The 22,010-nt window shown below is 40.2% G+C and overlaps 1 protein-coding gene across 2 annotated transcripts in view; it reads right to left on the bottom strand.

Moving 5' to 3' along the window:
• GSTCD (glutathione S-transferase C-terminal domain containing) overlaps nucleotides 1-22,010 on the bottom strand; it is a 109,789-nt gene that overhangs the window by 84,452 nt on the left and 3,327 nt on the right. For both annotated transcript variants that reach the window (XR_013345824.1, XM_077814398.1), the window contains exons 2-4: nucleotides 20,491-20,952; nucleotides 14,928-15,182; nucleotides 14,133-14,226 (exon numbers count right to left, since the gene is read on the bottom strand). Coding sequence is in view for 1 of the 2 variants with exons in the window: in XM_077814398.1 (XP_077670524.1) it covers nucleotides 14,133-14,226; nucleotides 14,928-15,182; nucleotides 20,491-20,952 (811 nt within the window). In the remaining variant the exon portion in view is untranslated. The remainder of the gene's footprint in view (nucleotides 1-14,132; nucleotides 14,227-14,927; nucleotides 15,183-20,490; nucleotides 20,953-22,010) is intronic.

The raw sequence follows: 22,010 nt of genomic DNA, 5'->3' as shown, positions 1-22,010 counted from the left end.
AATTTACAAATAACCCAACGCCACATACAGATAATATCAGGTAAGCAAACGCTGTGTGGGACCCAGGAGGTGAGTTTTACTTCCTCAGGGCTGTAGTGATGTTTTTTTTAAAAGGTGCAACTTTAAATGCCATCAATGTCGAGGCAGAAAGATTTGTGGCCTAAAAACCTTGATAATGTCTCTGTAAATATATAGTGCCAAATTCTCTAGCAGTGTAAATGAGAAGCCAGTGGATTTTTTTGCCCTTCCATATTCAGAATTCATAACTACTTTGACTACGGATAAGAAAGGGGCAAGGGAAAATTATACACACTTCACCTACTTATTAATATTCTATTTAATGCCTCTTCTCAAAGCATAGATATCCTGGACTTAATCATTTAAATCAACAATTCATTTCACATCATATACAAATAATTTGAGACTAGTAGCGACCCCTACATCATCATATGTTCACAAACAGCTTCGACATATTTTTTGCTACAGACATGCTAGCAGGAAAGAATCCTAAAATCAGACGAGCAGTTCCCTCTAGAAAAAATATTGAAGCCCATACCAAATGAAAAGGAGAAGGAAAGTAAGAAGTATCTTCTGCTCTAAAAATTTATGTATATGGCATTAAGTTAAACTTTCTCCAGTCCACAGTATTTGCCAATATTTCTACTCAACATGCCTATGAGTAACCAATTCTGGAACTGTTAATGAGAACTAAGTTACTGTAAAACATTACAATAAAGTAAGCTTTCTCCCCAAAAGACATTCAGGACCAGAGCCTCATCTGGTGTAAAGCATGGTTTATTAAAAGAAAAGGTAGACTACAGCTACCTTTAATATGTTGGATTACTCAGGTTTCCTGAATTCTGCTTCTTACAGAAGTTCAGTTACAATATGATATGAGCAAAAAGAAAAGGAGGACTTGTGGCACCTTAGAGACTAACAAATTTATTTGAGCATAAGCTTTCTTGAGCTACAGCTCACTTCATCGGATGCATTCAGTGGAAAATACAGTGGGGAGATTTATATACACAGAGAACATAAAACAATGGGTGTTATCACACACACTGTAATGAGAGTGATCAGGAAAGGTGAGCTACTACCAGCAGGAGAGCGGAGGGGCGGGATGGGGACGGGGGGGGGGGTTATCACCTTTTGTCATGATAATCAAGGTGGAGGCTGCTAGGCAGCTCTCCAACACACTTTCTACAAGCCATTACCCTCTGATCCCACTGAGAAAAGAAACTACAGCATTTGCTCAAGAAACTCCCTGAAAAAGCACAAGAACAAATCTGCACAGACACACCCCTGGAACCCCGACCGGGGTATTCTTTCTGCTACCCAAGATCCATAAACCTGAAAATCCTGGACGCCCCATCATCTCAGGCATTGGCACCCTGTCAGCAGGATTGTCTGGCTATGTAGACTCCCTCCTCAGGCCCTACGCTACCAGCACTCCAGCTATCTTCGAGACACCACTGACTTCCTGAGGAAACTACAATCCATCGGTGATCTTCCTGAAAATACCATCCTAGCCACGCTGGATGGAGAAGCCCTCTACACCAACATTCCACACAAAGATGGACTACAAGCCGTCAGGAACAGTATCCCTGATAATGTCATGGCAAACCTGGTGGCTGAACTTTGTCCTCACCCATAACTATTTCATGTTTGGGGACAATGTATACTTTCAAATCAGCAGCACTGCAATAGGTACCCGCATGGCCCCACAGTATGCCAACATTTTTATGGCTGACTTAGAACAACGCTTCCTCAGCTCTTGTCCCCTAATGCCCCTACTCTACTTGTGCTACACTGATGACATCTTCATCATCTGGACCCATGGAAAAGAAGCCCTTGAGGAATTCCACCATGATTTCAACAATTTCCATCCCACCATCAACCTCAGCCTGGACCAGTCCACACAAGAGATCCACTTCCTGGACACTACAGTGCTAATAAGCGATGATCACATAAACACCACCCTGTACCGGAAACCTACTGACCGCTATGCCTACCTACATGCCTCCATCCAGCTTTCATCCAGACCACACCACGCGATCCATCGTCTACAGCCAAGCTCTATGATACAACCGCATTTGCTCCAACCCCTCAGACAGAGACAAACACCTACAAGGTCTCTATCAAGCGTTCTTACAACTACAATACCCACCTGCTGAAGTGAAGAAACAGATTGACAGTGCCAGAAGAGTACCCAGAAGTTACCTACTACAGGACAGGCCCAACAAAGAAAACAACAGAACGCCACCAGCCATCACCTTCAGCCCCCATCTAAAACCTCTCCAACGGATCATCAAGGATCTACAACCTACCCTGAAGGACAACCCATCACTCTCAGATCTTGGGAGACAGACCAGTCATTGCTTACAGACAGCCCCCCCAACCTGAAGCAAATACTCACCAGCAATCACACAACAGAACCACTAACCCAGGAACCTATCCTTGCCACAATGCCCGTTGCCAACTGTGTCCACATATCTATTGATGGAACACCATCCTAGGGCCTAATCACATCAGCCACACTATCAGAGGCTCGTTCACCTGCACATCTACCAATATGATATATGCCATCATGTGCCAGCAATGCCCCTCTGCCATGTACATTGGCCAAACTGCACAGTCTCTACGTAAAAGAATAAATGGACACAAATCAGACGTCAAGAATTATAACATTAAAAAAACAGTTGGAGAATACTTCAATCTCTTTGGTCACTCGATTACAGACCTAAAAGTGGCAATTCTTCAATAAAAAAACTTCAAAAACAGACCCCAACGAGAAACTGCTGAATTGGAATTAATTTGCAAACTGGATACAATTAACTTAGGCTTGAATAAAGACTGGGAGTGGATGGGTCATTACACAAAGTAAAACTATTTCCCCATGTTTATTCCCCCCCGCTGTTCCTCAGATGTTCTTGTCAACTGCTGGAAATGGCCCACCTTGGTTATCACTACAAAAGGTTCCCCCCCACGCACCCCCACTCTCCTGCTGGTAATAGCTCACCTTACCTGATCACTCTCGTTACAGTGTGTATGGTAACACCCATTGTTACATGTTCTCTGTGTATAGAAATCTCCCCACTGTATTTTCCACTGCATGCATCCGATGAAGTGAGCTGTAGCTCACGAAAGCTTATGCTCAAATAAATTTGTTAATCTCTAAGGTGCCACAAGTCCTCCTTTTCTTTTTGCGGATACGGACTAACACGGCTGCTACTCTAAAATAGGATATGAGGTAATTCAATGAACTCTACCCATATGTGAAGGACAAATATCTATTAATGACAACCACTTTGAAGAGTAATCTTCTCTTTCAATCTTGGAATTGTTTCAGAGTAACAGCCGTGTTAGTCTGTATTTGCAAAAAGAAAAGGAGTACTTGTGGCACCTTAGAGACTAACCAATTTATTTGAGCATAAGCTTTCGTGAGCTACAGCTCACTTCATCGGATGCATACTGTGGAAAATACAGAAGATGTTTTTATACACACAAACCATGAAAAAATGGGTGTTTATCACTACAAAAGGTTTTCTCTCCCCCCACCCCACTCTCCTGCTGGTAATAGCTTATGTAAAGTGATCACTCTCCTTACAATGTGTATGATAATCAAGGTGGGCCATTTCCAGCACAAATCCAGGTTTTGTCCCCCCGACAAAATCCCCCCCAATAAACCCTCTCTCCTGTTGGTAATAGCTTATCTAAAGTGATCACTCTCCTTAGAATTAGTGTTCTCCAAATTTTATTGTTTTTAAAAAAATTATTGAAGTACTTTACAAATCTAGCAATGCCCTTAGAGGCCAGCAAGGTTAAACATATACAAAGGATGAGCATCAATCAATACTTTATGAACAGTTCCAGTTATTTCAGTCTCTCTTAATATGGAAGCTGTTCCATACCCCTAATCATTTTTGTCGCTCTACTTGTTTCCCCCGCCCTCTCTGTTCTAATTTTTTGAGATGAGGTGACTGGAACTGCACACAGCATTCAAACTGTGGGCATACCATGGATTTATACAGTGGCAAAATCTTCTGTCTTATTATCTATCCCGTGCCTAATGATTCCTAACTTTGTTAGCTTTTTTGACTGCCACTGCACATTGAAAACGTTTGCTCAGAGAACTATCCAGGATGACTCCAAAATAATTTTCCTGAGTGATAATAGCTAATTTAGAACCCATTGTTTTGTATGTATAGTTGGGATCATGTTTTCCAATGTGCAGTAACTTGTATTTATGAACAGCGGATTTCACCTGACATTTTGTCACACAGTTTAGTGAGATCCTTTTGTAACTCTTTAGTCAGCTTTGGACTTAACTATCTTGAGTAATTTTGTATCATCAGCAAACTTTGCCACCTCACTGTTTTACCCCCTTTTCCAGATCATTTATGAATATGTTGAACAGCACAGGTCCCGGTACAGAGTCTTGTGGGACTGTGCTATTTACCTCTTTCCATTCTGAAAACTGACCATTTATTATCATCCCCTATTTCCCGTCTTTTAACCGAAGAGAACCTGCCCTCTTCTCCCATGACTGCTTACTTTGCTTAAGAGCCTTTGTTGTGAGATCTTGTCAAAGGCTTTCACATGCTTGTTGACATACCCAAAGAATTCTAATTGACTAGTAAGGCATGATTTCCCTTTACAAAAATTGTGCTGACTCTTCCCCCACATATTGTGTTCATCTATGTGTCTGTTCTGCTCTTTGCTACAGTTTCAACCAATTTGCCGGTACTAAAGTTGGGTTTACAGGCCTGTAATTGACATGAGTGCCCCTGGAGCTTTTTTTTAAAAATCAGTGTCACATTAGCTATCTACCAGTTATCCACTACAAACAATGATGAGTACTTGTGGCAACTTAGAGACTAACAAATGTATCTGGGCATAAGCTTTCATGGGCTAAGACCCACTTCGTCGGATGCACAGAGTGGAAATACAGTAGGAAGATATATATACATAGTACATGAGAAGATGGGAGTTGCCGTACCAATTCTAATGAGACAATTCAATTAAAGTGGGCTACTATCAGCAGGGGGAAAAAATCACTTTTATAGTGGTGATCAGGTGGCCCATTTCAAACAGCTGACAAGAAGGTGTGAGTAACAGTAGGGGGGAAAATAGCATAGGGAAATTAGTTTTTATAGTTCTTATAGTGACCCATCCACTCCCAGTCTTTATTCAGGCCTAATTAGATGGTATCCTGTTTGCAAATTAATTCCAGTTCTGCAGTCTCTCATTGGAGTCTGTTTTTGAAGTTTCTTTGTTGAAGAATTGCCACTTTTAAATCTGTTATTGAGTGTCCAGGGAAGTTGAAGTGTTCTCTGACTGTTTTTTTAATGTTATAATTCTTGACGTCTGATTTGTGTCCATTTATTCTTTTGCGCAGAGATTGTCCAGTTTGGCCAATGTACATGGCAGAGGGGCACTGCTGGCACACGATGGCATATATCACATTGGTAGGCATATATCACCCATTATTATTGGCTTTTCTGTTTTTGTAGTCTCCCTAATCTCCCTAAGCATTTCACAATCACCATCACCATCATGGTCGGTAGTGTATTCCTACTGCTTTACTCTTATTATTCAAGTATGGAATTTCTATCCATAGAAATTCTATAGGACTCTAGGAATAGTTTGATTCATTTAAGATTTTTACTATATTTGACTATATGATCTTTTTCCCCTCTCCTGCACTAGCGCAATATAGTCTGTCATTCCTATGTATTTTGCACCCCAATATTACCATGTCCCATTCATTATCATCATTCCACCAAGTTTTTGTGAAGCCTCTTATATCAATATCCTCATTTAATACCAGGCACTCAAGTTCACCCATCTTAGTATTTAGATTTCTGGCATTTGTATACAAACACTTACAAAATTTGTCAACCTTTAGTTGTCTGCCTTCATGTGACGTAACTGAATGGGACTCTTTTTCATTTGACTGTGTCGCTTCAGTTCCTATCTGTACGTTATCAACTTCTATCCTATCCTCTTTACTAGGATATAGAGTATTTCTTTTAATAAATCCTCCCCTACAGGATGTCTCTGTCCTAACTGTGTACTCCTCCACACCAGTCAGCTTTCCCCCAGCCCTTAGTCTAAAACACTGTCTACAACCTTTTAAATTTTACATGCCAGCAATCTGGTTCTTTTTTGGTTTAGGTGGAGCCCATCCTTCCTGTATTCGGTCCTCCTTTCCCAAAAGGTTCCCGAGGTCCTAATGAGCTAAATCCCTCCTTTTAATGCCAGGATCTCATCCATCATTGAGACCCTGTATTTCTTCCTGTCTAACTGGCTCTGCAAATGAACTGGAAGCATTTAAGAGAATGCTACCAAGAAGGTCCTGGACTTTAATCTCTTACTTAAGGAGCCTAAATTTGGCCTCCAGGACCTTTCTCTATATCACTGGTACCTACATATACCATGACCACCAGCTCTGCCCAAGCACATAAGTCTGTCTAGATGTCTCGAGAGATCCACAACCTTCACACAAAGTATGCAATTTAACATGAGGTTCTTCCAGTCATCAAAAACCCAACTATTTATATTTCTGATAATCAAATCCCGCATTACTTTTACCTGTCTCTTCTGAAGAACATGAGTCTCTTCCCCCAGAGGGGTAACCTCAGTGTGAAAGGATGCAATGATATCATCTGGAAGGAGAGCCCCAACAGTGGGATTGTTTCCCTCCACTCCAGCTCGATATTCTCATTTCCCAAGACTTTCATCCTCCTCAACAGCCCAGAGGCTGTCATCCTGGAGGTGAGACCTCTCTATTGCATCCCTGAAAGTCTCCTCTATGCATCTCTCTGTCTCTCTCAGCTCTGCCAGTTCAGCTACACTGGTTTCAAATGCCCATTCTCGGTCTCAGAGGGCCATGAGTTGCTAGCACTGAATATACATCACCTGCCCACGAAGTAGGTAATAGTATATGCTGCGTTCAGTGCAATAAACAAGACAGTCCTCACTCCGCTCTTCTGCCTGCTTTATTTTTTCTCCTGCAGTATTTTTTTTTTTAGGACAGTTATTGGCTTAAATTTAGAGTATGTTTTTTAGTTGTGTTTGCCACTAACACTCCCTCACAAAACTCCTGTTTGTTGCTCCTATTCACTAGCTCCACTGGTAGCTGGAGCTGGCTTTTTAACCCCCTGTTCTCCCTGAATAAGCCCAGCCTCCTTGTCAAGGGGGCATAAAAGGGCTATGGATCAAAGGATGGCAGGCTAGTCTCATTAATTAGCTCTTAGCCTAGTCTAGCAAGCTGCTTGGCTCAGAGCACAGACCCACAACAGACTACACTATAATCTTCAAGCAAGCAAGCCATTATACAAACTATCAGACAACAAGCTAATAGACAGTCATCCCAAGAGACACAGTCTCTCCTTCACTAGGAAAACTGCCTCGCAAAACTCCTGTTTGCTGAGCTGGTTTGCCAAATTTCAAGTTTTAATTAAAAAAACTACACTCATTACAAACTATGTTATGAAATCTACTACCTCCATGCCTTGCCTCTCCAAGCTGCAAAGTTTAGCTAGCACTTCATCCACTGTTTCAGCGCACCGTTCATTCATTCAATAGAAAATTTCATTTAAGGAAAGCAATTCCCTCTTGCCTGGGCTCCATCTGCCATGGTAATGGCTGTGCCTCCTGAGGAAATTTAAGGCACTCAGCTCTGTCCAGAAGGACCCCCTAAGACATTCACAAACTTACTAACTGCAGTTTCTATATGTTACATACAGCTTGTAGTCCTACACCCAGGTAAAGTATGTCCCAAGCAAGCAGACTGAGTTAGTTACTGTCTGGTTTTGAATTTCACAACTGAATTAAAAACAAAGAGAAATGAAAAATGTTTGTTTTGAAAAAAAATGCTTTCCTTCTAAAAATAATTATAGCCTCTCTCTCCTTAACCTCCCCTTCTCCTTTCTCTTTTCAAAGTGAATTTAGTGCTTAGGAAAGGTGATAGCCTTGGAGACTCAAATCACCTATCTACCAGTAGAACAAGGGCAGTTGTTGTGAAAGCTCCCCATACTTCCAATATGCTTCAGGTGAACCTAAAGGAATCACCAATACTAGTTCCAGGGTAGCTCAGTGACCCTGGCTCTCCCAATCTTCTTCTTGGAGACAAGGTCTGGCATAAAAAAAATGAAATTCAAGGTAAAAACACTTCCACAAAAACAGAGCCAGGAGCACAGACAACAACTCAAATTAAGACTTCAGGATCCAGCTCAAGACCAATTACAATGCTAATAGGGTAGAGAACCCTGCACTGCTGCCTACCAGAGACGAAGTCTCCCTTAGTTCTTCATCTGGGTGGGAAGCCTGTTCAAATATAAAAAGAAAAGGAGGATTTGTGGCACCTTAGAGACTAACAAATTTATTTGAGCATAAGCTTTCGTGAGCTACAGCATCCAAGCTGTAGCTCACGAAAGCTTATGCTCAAATAAATTTGTTAGTCTCTAAGATGCCACAAGTCCTCCTTTTCTTTTTGCGGATACAGACTAACATGGCTGCTACTCTGAAACCTGTTCAAATATAGTCTCCTACCTCTCATCCATCATCTTAAATCTTCCAGAGAATACCATCATCACACATACAGTTATTTCACAAAAATTAACTTTTCAGACACCACCCTGTCAGAAGAAATTTTTCAAACAATGTCACATGACACTTTAAGCTTGCTCACTACTGATTTTGCATTCTTATTGAGCTCAGTTTTTATTTTATGACACTCTGCTTCCACTGTTGCTACTAATCTATATATTGCACGATTTGCTGATGTATTTTGTAATACACCCTCTATTCTCATCTTTACCACCTCCACCATGTTATCCCATCCTTCTATTTACTCTCTACAACTCTTATATCCTCTTACTTCCTCTCCTCCCACCATCCTAGCCTTCTAATCTTTTCACATCTACTGGGCTAAAATGCCCGATGTGACGCTTCTTGGGGCACCAAGAGGTTTGAGTCATTTTACCACCTGAGGGGGAGTCTTGCATGTGCCACCTGGTTGTTAGCACAGTCAGCCACTCAAGCACACTCCTCTAGGCTACACCAGCCCTGTCTTTTCCTTGCAGATTGACAACAGAAGCCCCCCAGCCCATGAGTCCCTTCAAAATGTCCCCTGATCACTGGATACTCATAGGAATCCCACATCCTCTGTTCCCAAAGGAACAGTGTGCCACATTGAATCAGTTTTACCTTGGACCACTGTTCCTGTATCACACACAGCACTTGAGTTCAATTACAAAACAAAAGGAAATGTATTTAAGACAGAATAGAGATTCAAATAAATATCAGTGAGAGATAGGAACAAATGGTTACATATAAAAAGTCATAAACACATATTCTTGAGCTTAAATATAACTAACAAGTTATGGTCCTATCTAAAGAAGCTTATCTCACCCCAAAGTTCTTTCCAGTGTTTTCAACCAAGCTTGGCTAAGATTCCTTTTTCCAATTGGTTAGTCTCTAAGGTGCCACAAGGACTCCTTTTCTTTTTGCGAAACCCACTGTTAGTTTACTTGCTAGGTGAAGGATGCTAGAGTATCTCTCTGCACTCTCAAACATACCAGAATAGACCTCTGATGTTCACCTCAAATTAGAGGTCCCTTCACTGTTTACTTCTTACTGTTAAGTTATTTCTGAATTCCCTACCAGATCGTCATTAGCATTTGACTTAGAATGCTAACAGACTCCTAATGTATGACATACAATACATACTGGTCCACCATGGATATAAGCATCTCCCATCTCCTGTCTGGAGAAGTTTGTCTCAAGATACACTAGCTATGAGTGATCTGCTTTTAACCACAGACCTATAAAACATAATTTTTAGAATACATACATTACCCCTCACATATATTCCATATATACATCTCTCAATGATTATGATGACCAGTATGAAACAGGCTTTCAGTTGAGAATTTACATGACTGCTCTGGTGAACCCATGGGATCTCTGTATCCCATGCCCTCTGCCAGCTGGCATCAAAGATCCTGGAGTCACAACCAGGCACCATGGCTCCTGAATGCCTAATTCATCTCGTCCCTTTGCTCGCATTTCTCTAATTAACTTCTCTTCTTCTTCTGCCTCACCAATAAGACAGAGGAAGGGCACAGTTTGAATGAAGAGCAAAAAAGCATTTAATTATAAATTTTGCAATGTAAGAACCATGTCTACTTTTATTTTTGTACAGCACTTACCACGGCAGGGTACCTGATCGTGGGTGGGGCTTCTGGATGCCACAGTAATATAAATGTTTAATACAAAGCAATAATATCAGGTTTCAGAGGAGCAGCCGTGTTAGTCTGTCTTGGCAAAAAGAAAAGGAGGACTTGTGGCACCTTAGGGACTAGCCCATTTATTTGAGCGTGAGCTTTCAACCTAAATAAAACGTGCTAGTACTGCCATCCTCAAAAGCTCCTTGCTGTAATAAGGAGCTATGACAGCAAGGCGGTCCAATTAAACTTCTGTAGTGAAAAATGCATTCTACGAACTTCAGTATGTTCACAACAGAATACAAAGTATGAGTGTTTAATTTAAGATAGTTTAAAGCTAGTACCAAGTATATTTTTCATACTATTAAATTAAAATACTATTTGGCAGCAAATTAAATTAACTGTGGATAAAAACAAAGTGTATCTGAATTGAAACATTTGCTCCCATTTCTCAAATTTATGAACATTAATAAAAGGAACTTTATTTACCAAACTATAGGAATAATCTGTTTGAAAGCCACTTTATACAATAGAAATGCATTATTCAAACCCAGATTTAAAATCTTGTCACATCTAACCACTTTGTTTTCCTACATGTCAAGTAGGGTCTAATAATAAAACACTGAGAATTTATATAGCCCCAATCAGTCTCCATCTGTAAAAAAAAAAAAGCAGATGACATACAGTGTAGTAACAGTCAGAACAGCAGAGCTGAACTGGTAGCTAAATCTAATCGAAAGGCAACACTAGTTCTCTAACCTATATATTTTTTTCTTCAGTATGGTTCCACTGTTCTGTACAGAAATCATAATCCATGGGGTCCCTCTCCAATCTTGCTAAAGAAGGTAGAGTTGTTTTGGGAGGGAAGGGAGGCAGAAACCTCCCACTGCTGGCACACTTGGTGAGCTAGCTATGCATTCCCTAAATAATATTTCCAAAGATGATACAAAACTAGAAATGTTGGAGGTTTTTTTGGCAAACTAGGATTGAATAAAACACTCATAACCATTGTGCAGATGCCATTATTGTGACTATTTCAGCAAGCCTGCCAGCAGGAAAAGGTATCCGCTTCCAAAAAAACCCCAGAAAACCCCCCAACTCTTCCTCCATTTAGCTATCCAGCTCTCCAGATGTTTTAATCCAGCCCTCGAGTTCCTGCCGGGGTGGGGTCTGGGGTTTGCCCTGCTCCGCATGGCTCCCAGAAACAGTGGCATGTCCTCCCCACTATGGCTCCTACACATAGGAGCAGCCAAGGGGCTCTGCATACTGCCCCCGCAGCTCCCACTGGCTGGGAACCGTGGCCCATAGGAGCTTCAGGGGCAGCGCCTGCAGACAGGGTGGTGCGCAGAGCCTCCTGGCTGCACCTCCATGTAGAAGCTGGAGGGGGGACATGCCACTGCTTCTGGGAGCGGCTTGAGGTAAGCACTGCCTGGAACCTGCACCCCGACCCCCTCCCGCACCCCAACCCGCTGCCCCAGCCCTGATCCCCCTCCCTACACCTCAGTCCCAGCCCTCCTGCACCCCCAACCCCTCATCCCCAGCCCTCACCGCCCTCCCCACCCCCACACACACACCTGAACACCCAATTTCGTGAACATTCATGGCCCTCCATACAATTGCCATACCCAGATGTGGCCCTCAAGCCAAAACGTTTGCCCACCCCTGAATTAGCTGGATGGGCAGGATACCCTGTCAATTATGACTGCTTTTTTCCCCCCCAGAAAACTGGATCCAGCACAAGAGAAATTTCCAAAAAATAATGGCCCCTATGAATCACCTCTTCAGACGTTTTCCTATCCTTCTGGCCACTGGGTTAAGCAATCTAGATAAAAAACTAGGTACATAAAATAATGCAGGGTGGTCAACCACATGCAGCTCTTCAGAAGTTAAGATGCGGCTCCTTGTATAGGCACCAACTCGGGGCTGGAGCTACAGACGCCAACTTTCCAATGTGCCAGGGGGTACTCACTGCTCAACCTCTGTCTCTGCCACAGGCCCTGTTCCCAGTCCACCCCTTCCCGGCCCCTGCCCTGAGCCTGCAGTGCCCTCACTCCTCCTCCCTCCCTCCAGAGCCTCCTGCACACCACGAAACAGCTCATCAGGAGGTGCGGTAAAGGAGGGAGGTGCTGATCGGTGGGGCTGCCAGTGGGTGGGAGACGCTGGGAGCGGCGGTGGGGGGGAAGCCGATGGGGAGGCTGCTGACGTATTACTGTGGCTCTTTGGCAATGTCCATTGGTAATTTCTGGCGCCTTCTCAGGCTCAGCTTGGCCACCCCTGAAATAACGTATCAGTTGGAGACAAGATGTCATACATCTCAGAAAGAATAAGATGACAACCATGTTCCTGTTCTGAATTCAAACACCCAGTTGCCAAAAAGCACAAGTCTTTCCTTCTAGCAAACACTAGCAGCTCATTTTTTGTGGCTGAAAGCAAGACCTAGATTTTTTTTTAAGATTTGGTGGGCATTTTCTGTTGGCACTGCCTAATTTTCTCTGGCCTTGCCCAAAACTGAAGCCTTGCCAATGTAACTAGATAGCCATCACAACTATACTTTTAATGAAGATGCACAGCAAGTCCTTGAGACCACAGAGAACACTTTAAACTGACAGATTCTTCCTGGTTTCAGAGTAACAGCCGTGTTAGTCTGTATTCGCAAAAAGAAAAGGAGTACTTGTGGCACCTTAGAGACTAACCAATTTATTTGAGCATAAGCTTTTGTGAGCTAAGTGAGCTGTAGGGCACGAAAGCTTATGCTCAGATAAATTGGTTAGTCTCTAAGGTGCCACAAGTACTCCTTTAGATTCTTCCTGGTGTTGACAGCCTGGGCAACTTCCTCTGGGATTACATCACAGTGACATCAGAGAACATAAACCTTTTCAATCTATTCCTGTATCCAGTCCCTAGCTTGCATTTGAAGCAACTGGAAATTATTCCATTTTATGTGGCAATTAAGGTTTCTAAAATTCAAGATAAAACTCAGAAGTTCAAGGGAGTTTTGTGGACAAGGAAATACTAGGATTAATGCCTTAAGACAGACTGATTTACACTTCTGTCCACGCCTCCTCCAGTGGAGGTTTGGCAGTTTACTTTTTACTTCCTTATTTTTAAAGCAGTACCGGTAAAACAATGTTGAAGAATTACTTATCTGAGGAAAATTTGCCTTAGCCACAGGACACAGGAGAAAAAGGAAATAGACAGCAATGATTTTTGTGAAACAACACTATGTCTGGCAGACTGAGGAGCTATCTCCCATGAAGGGAAAAAAGTCTGAATCCTTGAAGAAAACACATTTGTAGTCTGAGTAACTAGAAGCCTCAAGAGGTTCCAAACACATTTGTCAAGGGTCTGAGAAGAGATAATTTTCTGAAATACTGCTGTTTTGAACCAGACAAAAACATTCAGAGTCCCAGGAAAATTCAGTATGCAGGTATTTGGGCTCACAGGAATTTACAGATGCGAATAAGAATTAAAGGGCCCAGCGGTGCATGGAACTGTACACATTCAATACAACCTACCAACTCTTCTATGGAGTCAGAGAACGCTACCTAATGTGCTGGAGGAGTTGAAGAGGAAATCGTAAACCTACACAAGAGAAAAATGGTGTAAAGTTTCCAAGTCTAATTAATGTAAGATTTCTTGTGCAAGTGACTAGAATCTGCTGATGCTTCGGGGGGGTGTATAATTCATAACAACACTCACCATACTGATTAGTATGCCATCACGAAGTTGCAGCGGAAAACATAGCATTGGACATAAATGGAAAAACACAACATACATTCAAGGAAAGTACTGTACACTTCCATTGTTCCTACTAAAACCATTATGTAGTTTTATTAAAAGAAGTATATTTTTTATAGGAATAGCTTGAAGAAAAAGAAAAGGAAAAAAGAAAGACCCTACCTTCTCCAGGACTGACTGCTGCTGGTAGACTGTTCCAATCTAGGGTCCACCTAGGGCAGGGATGAGGAGAAAACTTTGCTTCAATACCGCTTTCCTGTGGGTAAGAAAAAAAACTGATCTCTCAAAGACAGATTCAAACAGACCTTATGGTTTAAGCCTATGCCCACTGAAGTCAGTAGCAAAGTTCCCATCAACTTTAATGGTGCAGGATCAAGATCTAAGATGCCCTTAGCTACATGGTTGAGCTACTGCCATTCCATACCATGGAGTTATATTTTCTTTCTCTTTCATCTTCCTATGCATATCTTTTACGCAGAAATGAATGTAGATTTTTAAATTTTCTTTGACAAAACTTACTTGGGTTTTAAGGTACTCAGAGCTCTGAACAAAACTGAAAAAATCATAGAAGACAGAATATTAAAACTAAATACCAAAGGACCATTTTATTTTTGGTTCTGTAACAGCCTAATTTTGTTTGTTTGTTTCATAATATATATACCAATACCATTGTGTTCTTTAATAATTTTATAATCTGGTTTCCTCCGGTCACAAACTTTATCATTTTTTATTCAAAGGTTAAATTACAAATATATATATAAATAAAAAAGTATAGCTCAATAGTTCTGAGACAGAAGCCAGAATATAGAAATAGCCCTTAATGAGCTGATTAAGGCTTCCAACGGTGTTTTCCAAGCACTTCTAATTAGTTACTACTTAGAGGTCTGTATTATCCTAAATTCAGAACTGTAATAATATCATCATCATCGAAAACAATAAATTAAAATGCTGAATTACCATTAACTTTGTCATGGTTGGCCTTGGACCACCTATAAACTGATTGTCTTCATGTTCTTCCTCTAAGTCATCAGGAATTGTATCGAAGTCTCTCAGCTGCTCATCTGGGAAAGACAGCAAATCTGGAAATTGGAGAAACTGCATTTTGCACTTGACAGCAGCGCTCTTTACTCCAGGCACTTCCTGAACTCTGTGGTACCAACTGGATATCAAAGGCAAATCTAATAGATTTTTGTTGTGCTTCTTACTGAAAACCTACACAATAAAGCAGAAATCTTACTTAGTAATGCAATTTTTTGCACTAAATGCACAGAATAAAAGAGCTGTACTATAGAGCAAAGCTCTGCTCCTCCCTTTTCCCCAACATGTTATGGATGCTGGTGGACAGGTGGATGGGGCAGAAGCTGGCTTCACAGCACCTGGAAGCTCCCCGCACCTTCCCTCACACCTGGAATTTTTTGCTGTCCATTTGCAGACAGATTCTGTAACACCTTTGTGTTGCCCAAATATTGGATCATAATTATGAGTCTGGCCCCTGGGAGTCTCCCTACTGTAACAGTTATAACTTTGGTTTGTAATGATGTTTCTGCTTTAAAAGGGTGCAGAAGAAGGAAGAAGAACCCAGGATTAAATAGTGAAAAGTAAAGTATGAATGGTCAGCCAAAATCCTTATACCACCTGTTTGGACCAAGTAGCCACTCAGTTGTTCCAAAAAGCAGAAGAAAGGGAGAGAAAACAAAGCTGAGTGTAGTTCATCATAATTAATTCTGGTTCATATTTTAAACTGATCTTGAAGGGAAAAGGGGCTTCAAAATAACTAAGATACACCGTTAAAATAGATAAGAGTTTTATTTTGTTATTTATATAGCACTCAAAAAGCATGCTGGCCATTTTACATACAATATTTCAACTCTGAAGAGCTTACTTGACAGAGCCATTTCTAAGTGTGGTAGAAAGGAAATCTTGCATTCTCTCCTGCTGTCTTGGAGATGCGGTGTGCAAGTGTTTAAACTGAGATAGGACAATTTATTTCAGTCTTAGTTTTCAGTGGTTAGATGGTCTAAAATGAGGACCAATTAGTGTACATCTCTCCTTACACATACGATTGAGATAGTGCCAATGGGAATTACATGTATAGGATACATTACATAGGTTAAGGTCACAGTGTATAAACACTTGGGAGAATTACTGTGAGTGTAAATAACAAGGAAGGGTTTAATGTCAAAATCAGATAAAATACTTTGTCGTCTTTAGAGCTGGCTGTATCTGGATTTTTAAATTACTAGTTTGTAATTTTTATTTTGCATCATCATCAAATAATCTGTACTGAAACAATCTGTTCATTTTAAATTGATTTTCTGCATTTAGAATGGGCTGTTTAAACAATGTACTATGGTCTTTCTGGGGCAGCAGTGGATCTAGGATTTTTCAAAGGTCAGTTGGTAGGACTGACATGCAAATAAGTAATATCATGTAGGACTGTTGATTAATCACAGCTAACTCACACAATTAACTCAAAAAAATTGCAATTAAACACAGTTTTAATTGCATCTTTAAACAACAGAACATCAATTGACATTTAAATATTTTTGGATGTTTTTCTACATTTTCAAATATATTGATTTCAATTACAACACAGGATACAAAGTGTACACTGATCACTTTATATTATTTTTTATTACAAATATTTGCACTGTAAAAATGATAAACAAAAGAAACAGTATTTTTCAATACACCTCTTGCCTCTTGCCATCCTTGGTTCTCTTCACACTTACCCATTGTGCCCCCTTTCCACTTACTCCTAGTCTTTATACTTTATTTACCCCCTCAGTTTTCTTCCTTTCACATCTCATTGTTTTGTTTTACTTCCCTGAGCAGACACAAGGACTAGATTTTTACTGGATTACTGAAATCCACCAAGCATCTGATCCAGAATCCTTCCCAGGCATGGCATCAATAAGTCAAACAATCATAAAAAATTATGCTACGCTTATTTAGAAAGGTCTCGGAAAAATGAATGAGGCTGGAAGATCTGATCATTCTTAAAATATTAAGAAAACATTTTGTTTTGTAGCTTTTATTGGTTGAAACAATCCTTATAAAAGTAATTGATAATCCTCAATTACCTATGGTTGCAAAACAAAAACAAAAAAATACTGATGTATTTCTAATCTGGAGTCTACTGTAAAATAACTTCTTCACAACTCAAAGGAACAACCTTATTGCTACTCTTGGGTGGAAATTCTTGTGACAATACACAGAGTCATCTGGAGATCATGTTTTTACTGCAAAGAGCTATATAGCGGGTTTTACTACATGTGCCAATGTGAGTAAGTGCTTTTCTTGATTTTGGAGATTACTTCTATGAACCTGATAAAAGCAGTTCTGGGAGAACATACTGTCTGTTTTCAACCACCAGCAAAAAAATTTAGCAAAATACAAAGCTTAAACTCACACAACTCTCCTTTTGGCAATAGACTCTAACAGGCATTCCATGGACCAGTTCAGATATCAAACTTTCCTGAAGTATAAATACTGAACATGGCCAATGAAACAAATATCATTGCTATGTTCTTTCAAGTGCATTTTACATGTGTGGGGCTGCACTAGTGTAAAAAGTGACTTGCAGAGGTATGGTTTATCTTGGTTTCAATGGTATAGCTAAACTGATGCAAAGAAATCCCAGCATAGACAATCTTTTAGTTTTAACCCCTCAAAATGTTCTCTCTCAGGACCTCCTATATATGGACATCTTAGCAACAAGTGCTACAGTAGTGTACTTGTCGCAAAACCAACCTTGGACAGGTAATAAATCAGTGGCACCTCCACAACAGAGCCAAAGAGATATTTCCTCCATCCCACAGGAAATGTACCAGGAAGTACCCAATAATGATAGAATAGTAGAAAAGAAAAATTAGGTATAAAAAAATTAAAAAGGAGAACAAACAGTCTGGCTGTCAGAAGTCAAAATGAATAAGGTATTATAAAAGGATACATTTTTAAAGAAAAAAAATCTGAAAGTTTAGCTCCAAGAAAATCTCAAGAAATTTGAGATCACTAGAGGGCAAACTTTAATACTAACCTCTGAGGAAGTTTGCCATTGGATGATACTTGAATAACACTTAAATTTTGCTGTGTGAAAGGAAAGACAAGGTGCTATATCACTAAAATGCCATTGTCATCTCTGCATTCCTTTCCTTTCACTTCCTCCATAAAAAACACACTCACTTTTCTAAGAGACATTCATTTTCTTTTAGACCTGTCCACCCACATCCTGATAAGATCACATAAAGATTCATGTTTCATCTGAAAAATGTTTCAATTCAGGGTAACATTTATATAAACAAGAGAAACAACAAAACTGTATCAAAATCAAATTTTGCCTTGCTCCACCAATATGCTGTTGTCAGAATTAGCATGCAGGAAAATTATAGCTGTGACTCTCTCACTCCTACTTACTTTTGTTTTACCTTCATTACAATGCACTTTTATTAATTGAACGTCCATTAAAAAGCTGCCTAAGACATCCTGATTTTGGCTCCTAATCTTGTTAAATTATTCATTTTATAATTCTATCCCCATTTATAATTTGCACTTAATGAGAGCATACAGATTCCATGATCATAAAGTGGGTGTATTCAACTTTAGTAAATATTCACTCTGCTAGGCTACAACTCAACCAGCTGAATTAAAACTACAAAGTATTATCTTCCATTTATAGTAGGAAAAAGGTTGAGTTTAAGGTCAGGTTTAACTAACACATCTTAGACCTAAACTTGATCACTTTTCCTAGGCAAGACAAACTCTACTAAAACATTTTGAAATTCTAACTATTGCTGGGGAATTGTCTCATAAGACTGTTCTGAATCTGGTTACCGTCAGTAAAGATACAGACACGTCTCTTTCTGTCAGTTGTGTCTGGTTTTAAAGACAGGACTTGTTTGCTGTAGCAATGTAAGAGATGAACTTAGGTTTAAATGTTACAGCAGTGTAGAATCAGTTATCAACAAGCAAAAAATAATTTAGTTTGATTCATGCTAACTGTTTGGTGTAACAGATGAGATAAAGATGTGTTTTGTTGAAAACAGGAGTACCTCCTGATTTGGGGTATCCTCGGCGTAGAGAGGCAAAATTAAGATTAATTGAGCACACAGAGTGATGGTGGTTGATTTTATGAGTAACTTTAACTTTGAATTTACAAGTTACCCTTAGTAACTGAGAAAAGCATAGTATTCTCTTAATAAGGGTTTTTTTTACCCATTAAGTATTTGGTATTTACAGATGTAAACCCAGTTTAACAAGTTTTTAGCTTGGGAATCTACATACATTTAAAAAAATATTTAGGATTTGCTTCATGACAGGAGTCTTCTGGAATTTGCAAACTTCACAGTGATGGACTCCAGCCCCCCCACATAAACATAGCTTCCTCTCTCCTGATCCCCAGATTAGACTTCTCTAATCTTCCATGTAGTGCTCTCACTTGCCACACCCCTCAGATTGGATCACAATTGATTCCCAACCTATTGCTTCCCCCCTCCTTGGTATGCTGCTTCAGGTATGGAAGAGGCTACTGTCTGGGATGTCACAGCTTTTCACGTGAGTTTCATGGAGCATCTCTGGCCGCTGCTGGCCCTGTGTGACTCTGCAGGCACTCCCTGCCTGAGTTTCCTCCTCCCCAGGATTTTCTGTCTCTCTTGGCAGGTCATGTGGCTCAGTCCTTCAGATGGGTCATTCTGACCTCAATTCTCTTTTGAGGTAGGAAGTCCAAACAAAAAAAAGTACTTTCTCCCCACCTGGGCTCCTTTCTAGCCTGTTCCGGGCTCAGTTTCTAGTCCCTTCCAGGTTATCTTTAAAGTCTCTGGCTCTAACTCTCAGACTTCTTCCCCGGAGTTTCTAGCATCCCTCAGTCTACTGCAGACCCTCACGCAGAACCTTCCAAAGAAGCCTGCCCACTCTCTGTGGTTCCGCCCAAGTTGAGCTTTTGAGCCCTCTTACATGGCCTGGTGTCCATTAAGCATCACCTAAACCTCCTTAGTCCCACCTTCTCAGTCTGGGAAACAGCTAATTAATTATGGCATAAGTGTGGCCGGCCCCATCTCCCCTTAAAGGAGCCCGACACCAAGTGACACCGAGTTTCAAATGGCAGATGTGACAGAAGTCATGCTCTACTTTGCTTTAGCAGACCCAGCCCATTGTGAAGACACACACAGCACAAAAATATATGGCTAATGAAAGTGCTTAAAATAAGTATTAAAAGAAACACTTTTTGAACATCCTGTGTCCAGAAGTATATTTCAGTATACTCTAATAGTAATATATAGGATTCATCTGGCCCCTTACCAACAACTGTCTCTCATATATTTTACCTTTTAGTTATAGATAGAGAAAACTCTTCATTTCCTGTGATACACATACAAAACAATTAACAGAAACTATTCTGTGCTGTGTAGGGTTACGTAGTAAATATTTTGCTTGACTGTGTCTTATATCAAGTAGTTATGTAACTTTTCAGACTCTAACAGACATGGACACTATTTATTAACTACAGAAGCTGTTTTCTTACCAAGAATTGATGGATGCATGGCAAAAGCACTACATCTGCCAGAGTGAAATAAAGCCCCTCAGCAAAAACATGCTCCAGAGGTGGGAGATCAGAGGTTTTTGTTTTCCTGATGTGAGAGGGCTCCCGGTTGGTTGTAGCAGGTATTTCCTGCACAACTAATTTTGAGAAAGCTACTCTCAGTTCCAGACTTGCAGGTTCTTGGTCCTTGATTTCTTCTGGGCTAAGATTTTTTGTTGCTCTTTTAGCGAGGGCAGGCACTACAGTCTTATCACCTGCCTTTTGCTGTTGAAGTTTCTGCCGTCGAATTTTGTCATCATTGTGCACTCTGACAGGTTCTCCTAGCTTCTTCTCAAGAAGCAAAACCTCAGGTGGAATGGCCTGATACTGATCAGGAGATGCATTCAATAAGCTCTCAACAGCCTGAGGGATGCTGATCTCACAAAGTCTGGTCCACTGACTAACCTGTCATATAAACATAAAAAAGCACAGTCTCATTAGAACTGTTTGGATTATAACGCAGACATTCAAAATTAAGGGCATAACTTAAATCCTGTAAAGAGCTTCCATGGAAAGGCTGAAACTCCATCCTTAACATGCCATGCATGCCACGCCTTCCCATGTGTACTTGCAATGTCAGAAACTCAAGGTACATATACACATATATATATATGCATGCTACATTGTTTTATGTGAACAGGATGAAGTTTAAGCTCTCTGAATTTCCTTGCTTTTATTAGTTTACATTAAACCCTTAATAGACTAATTTCCAGTATAAGTCTGGAAACTAAATTTTATATATAAAAAGAATTAATGTTGGTCTGGTGTGGTATATATGTCTTTCATCAGCATCAATTTGGGATGGCTGTATTATCCAGAAGAGATGAAGCCATGACTAAATTATATTGGTCATCTCAAGTGAGTACCAGTAAAAACAGAATATCGCACCATCTATGAATCCCACAAATGCCATTTATTTTACAGAAAATCTATTTCAGAAATGTTTTACACAATGTTGGAATTGCTTTTCTGCTTGTGATGGCAGAAATTTAAGATATAGGAGTCCAACTGTAATGATATCTTAACAAAATTCCAATTTTTCTAATTCTTGCCCCACTTTCCTCCATTATTTCTACCCAATTTTTTTACAACTGTCTTTAAACTCAAACTTCTCCTCTTGTTGGATTTATTCACCGGTGCAATAATCCTGAATTTATGGCATCAAATACTCTTCTTTAGCAGAGTCTCTTAATTCACTCCCATCACTCTTTTGGGGGCTATGGGAAATAGAAGTCATAACTTTCATAAAAATTATTTCACCATTGCAACATCTTTCTACACACACACACACACACAAAATTAGTTGCATAATCTCAGATTATAATCTCTTTTCACTGGAATGTTACGGATTTTCATGGAAATTGTTTCCCCAATTTATTTGTAATGATCTGCAAACTACACACTTAAATGCTGCCCCTTTTTAGGAATGGCACGATATATCAAGCCAAAATTTGATCTCTACC

This window comes from Eretmochelys imbricata, chromosome 4, assembly GCF_965152235.1.
Source record: "Eretmochelys imbricata isolate rEreImb1 chromosome 4, rEreImb1.hap1, whole genome shotgun sequence".
In the NCBI taxonomy this organism is placed as follows: domain Eukaryota; kingdom Metazoa; phylum Chordata; order Testudines; family Cheloniidae; genus Eretmochelys; species Eretmochelys imbricata.
This window is presented reverse-complemented; position numbering and strand designations above follow the sequence as displayed.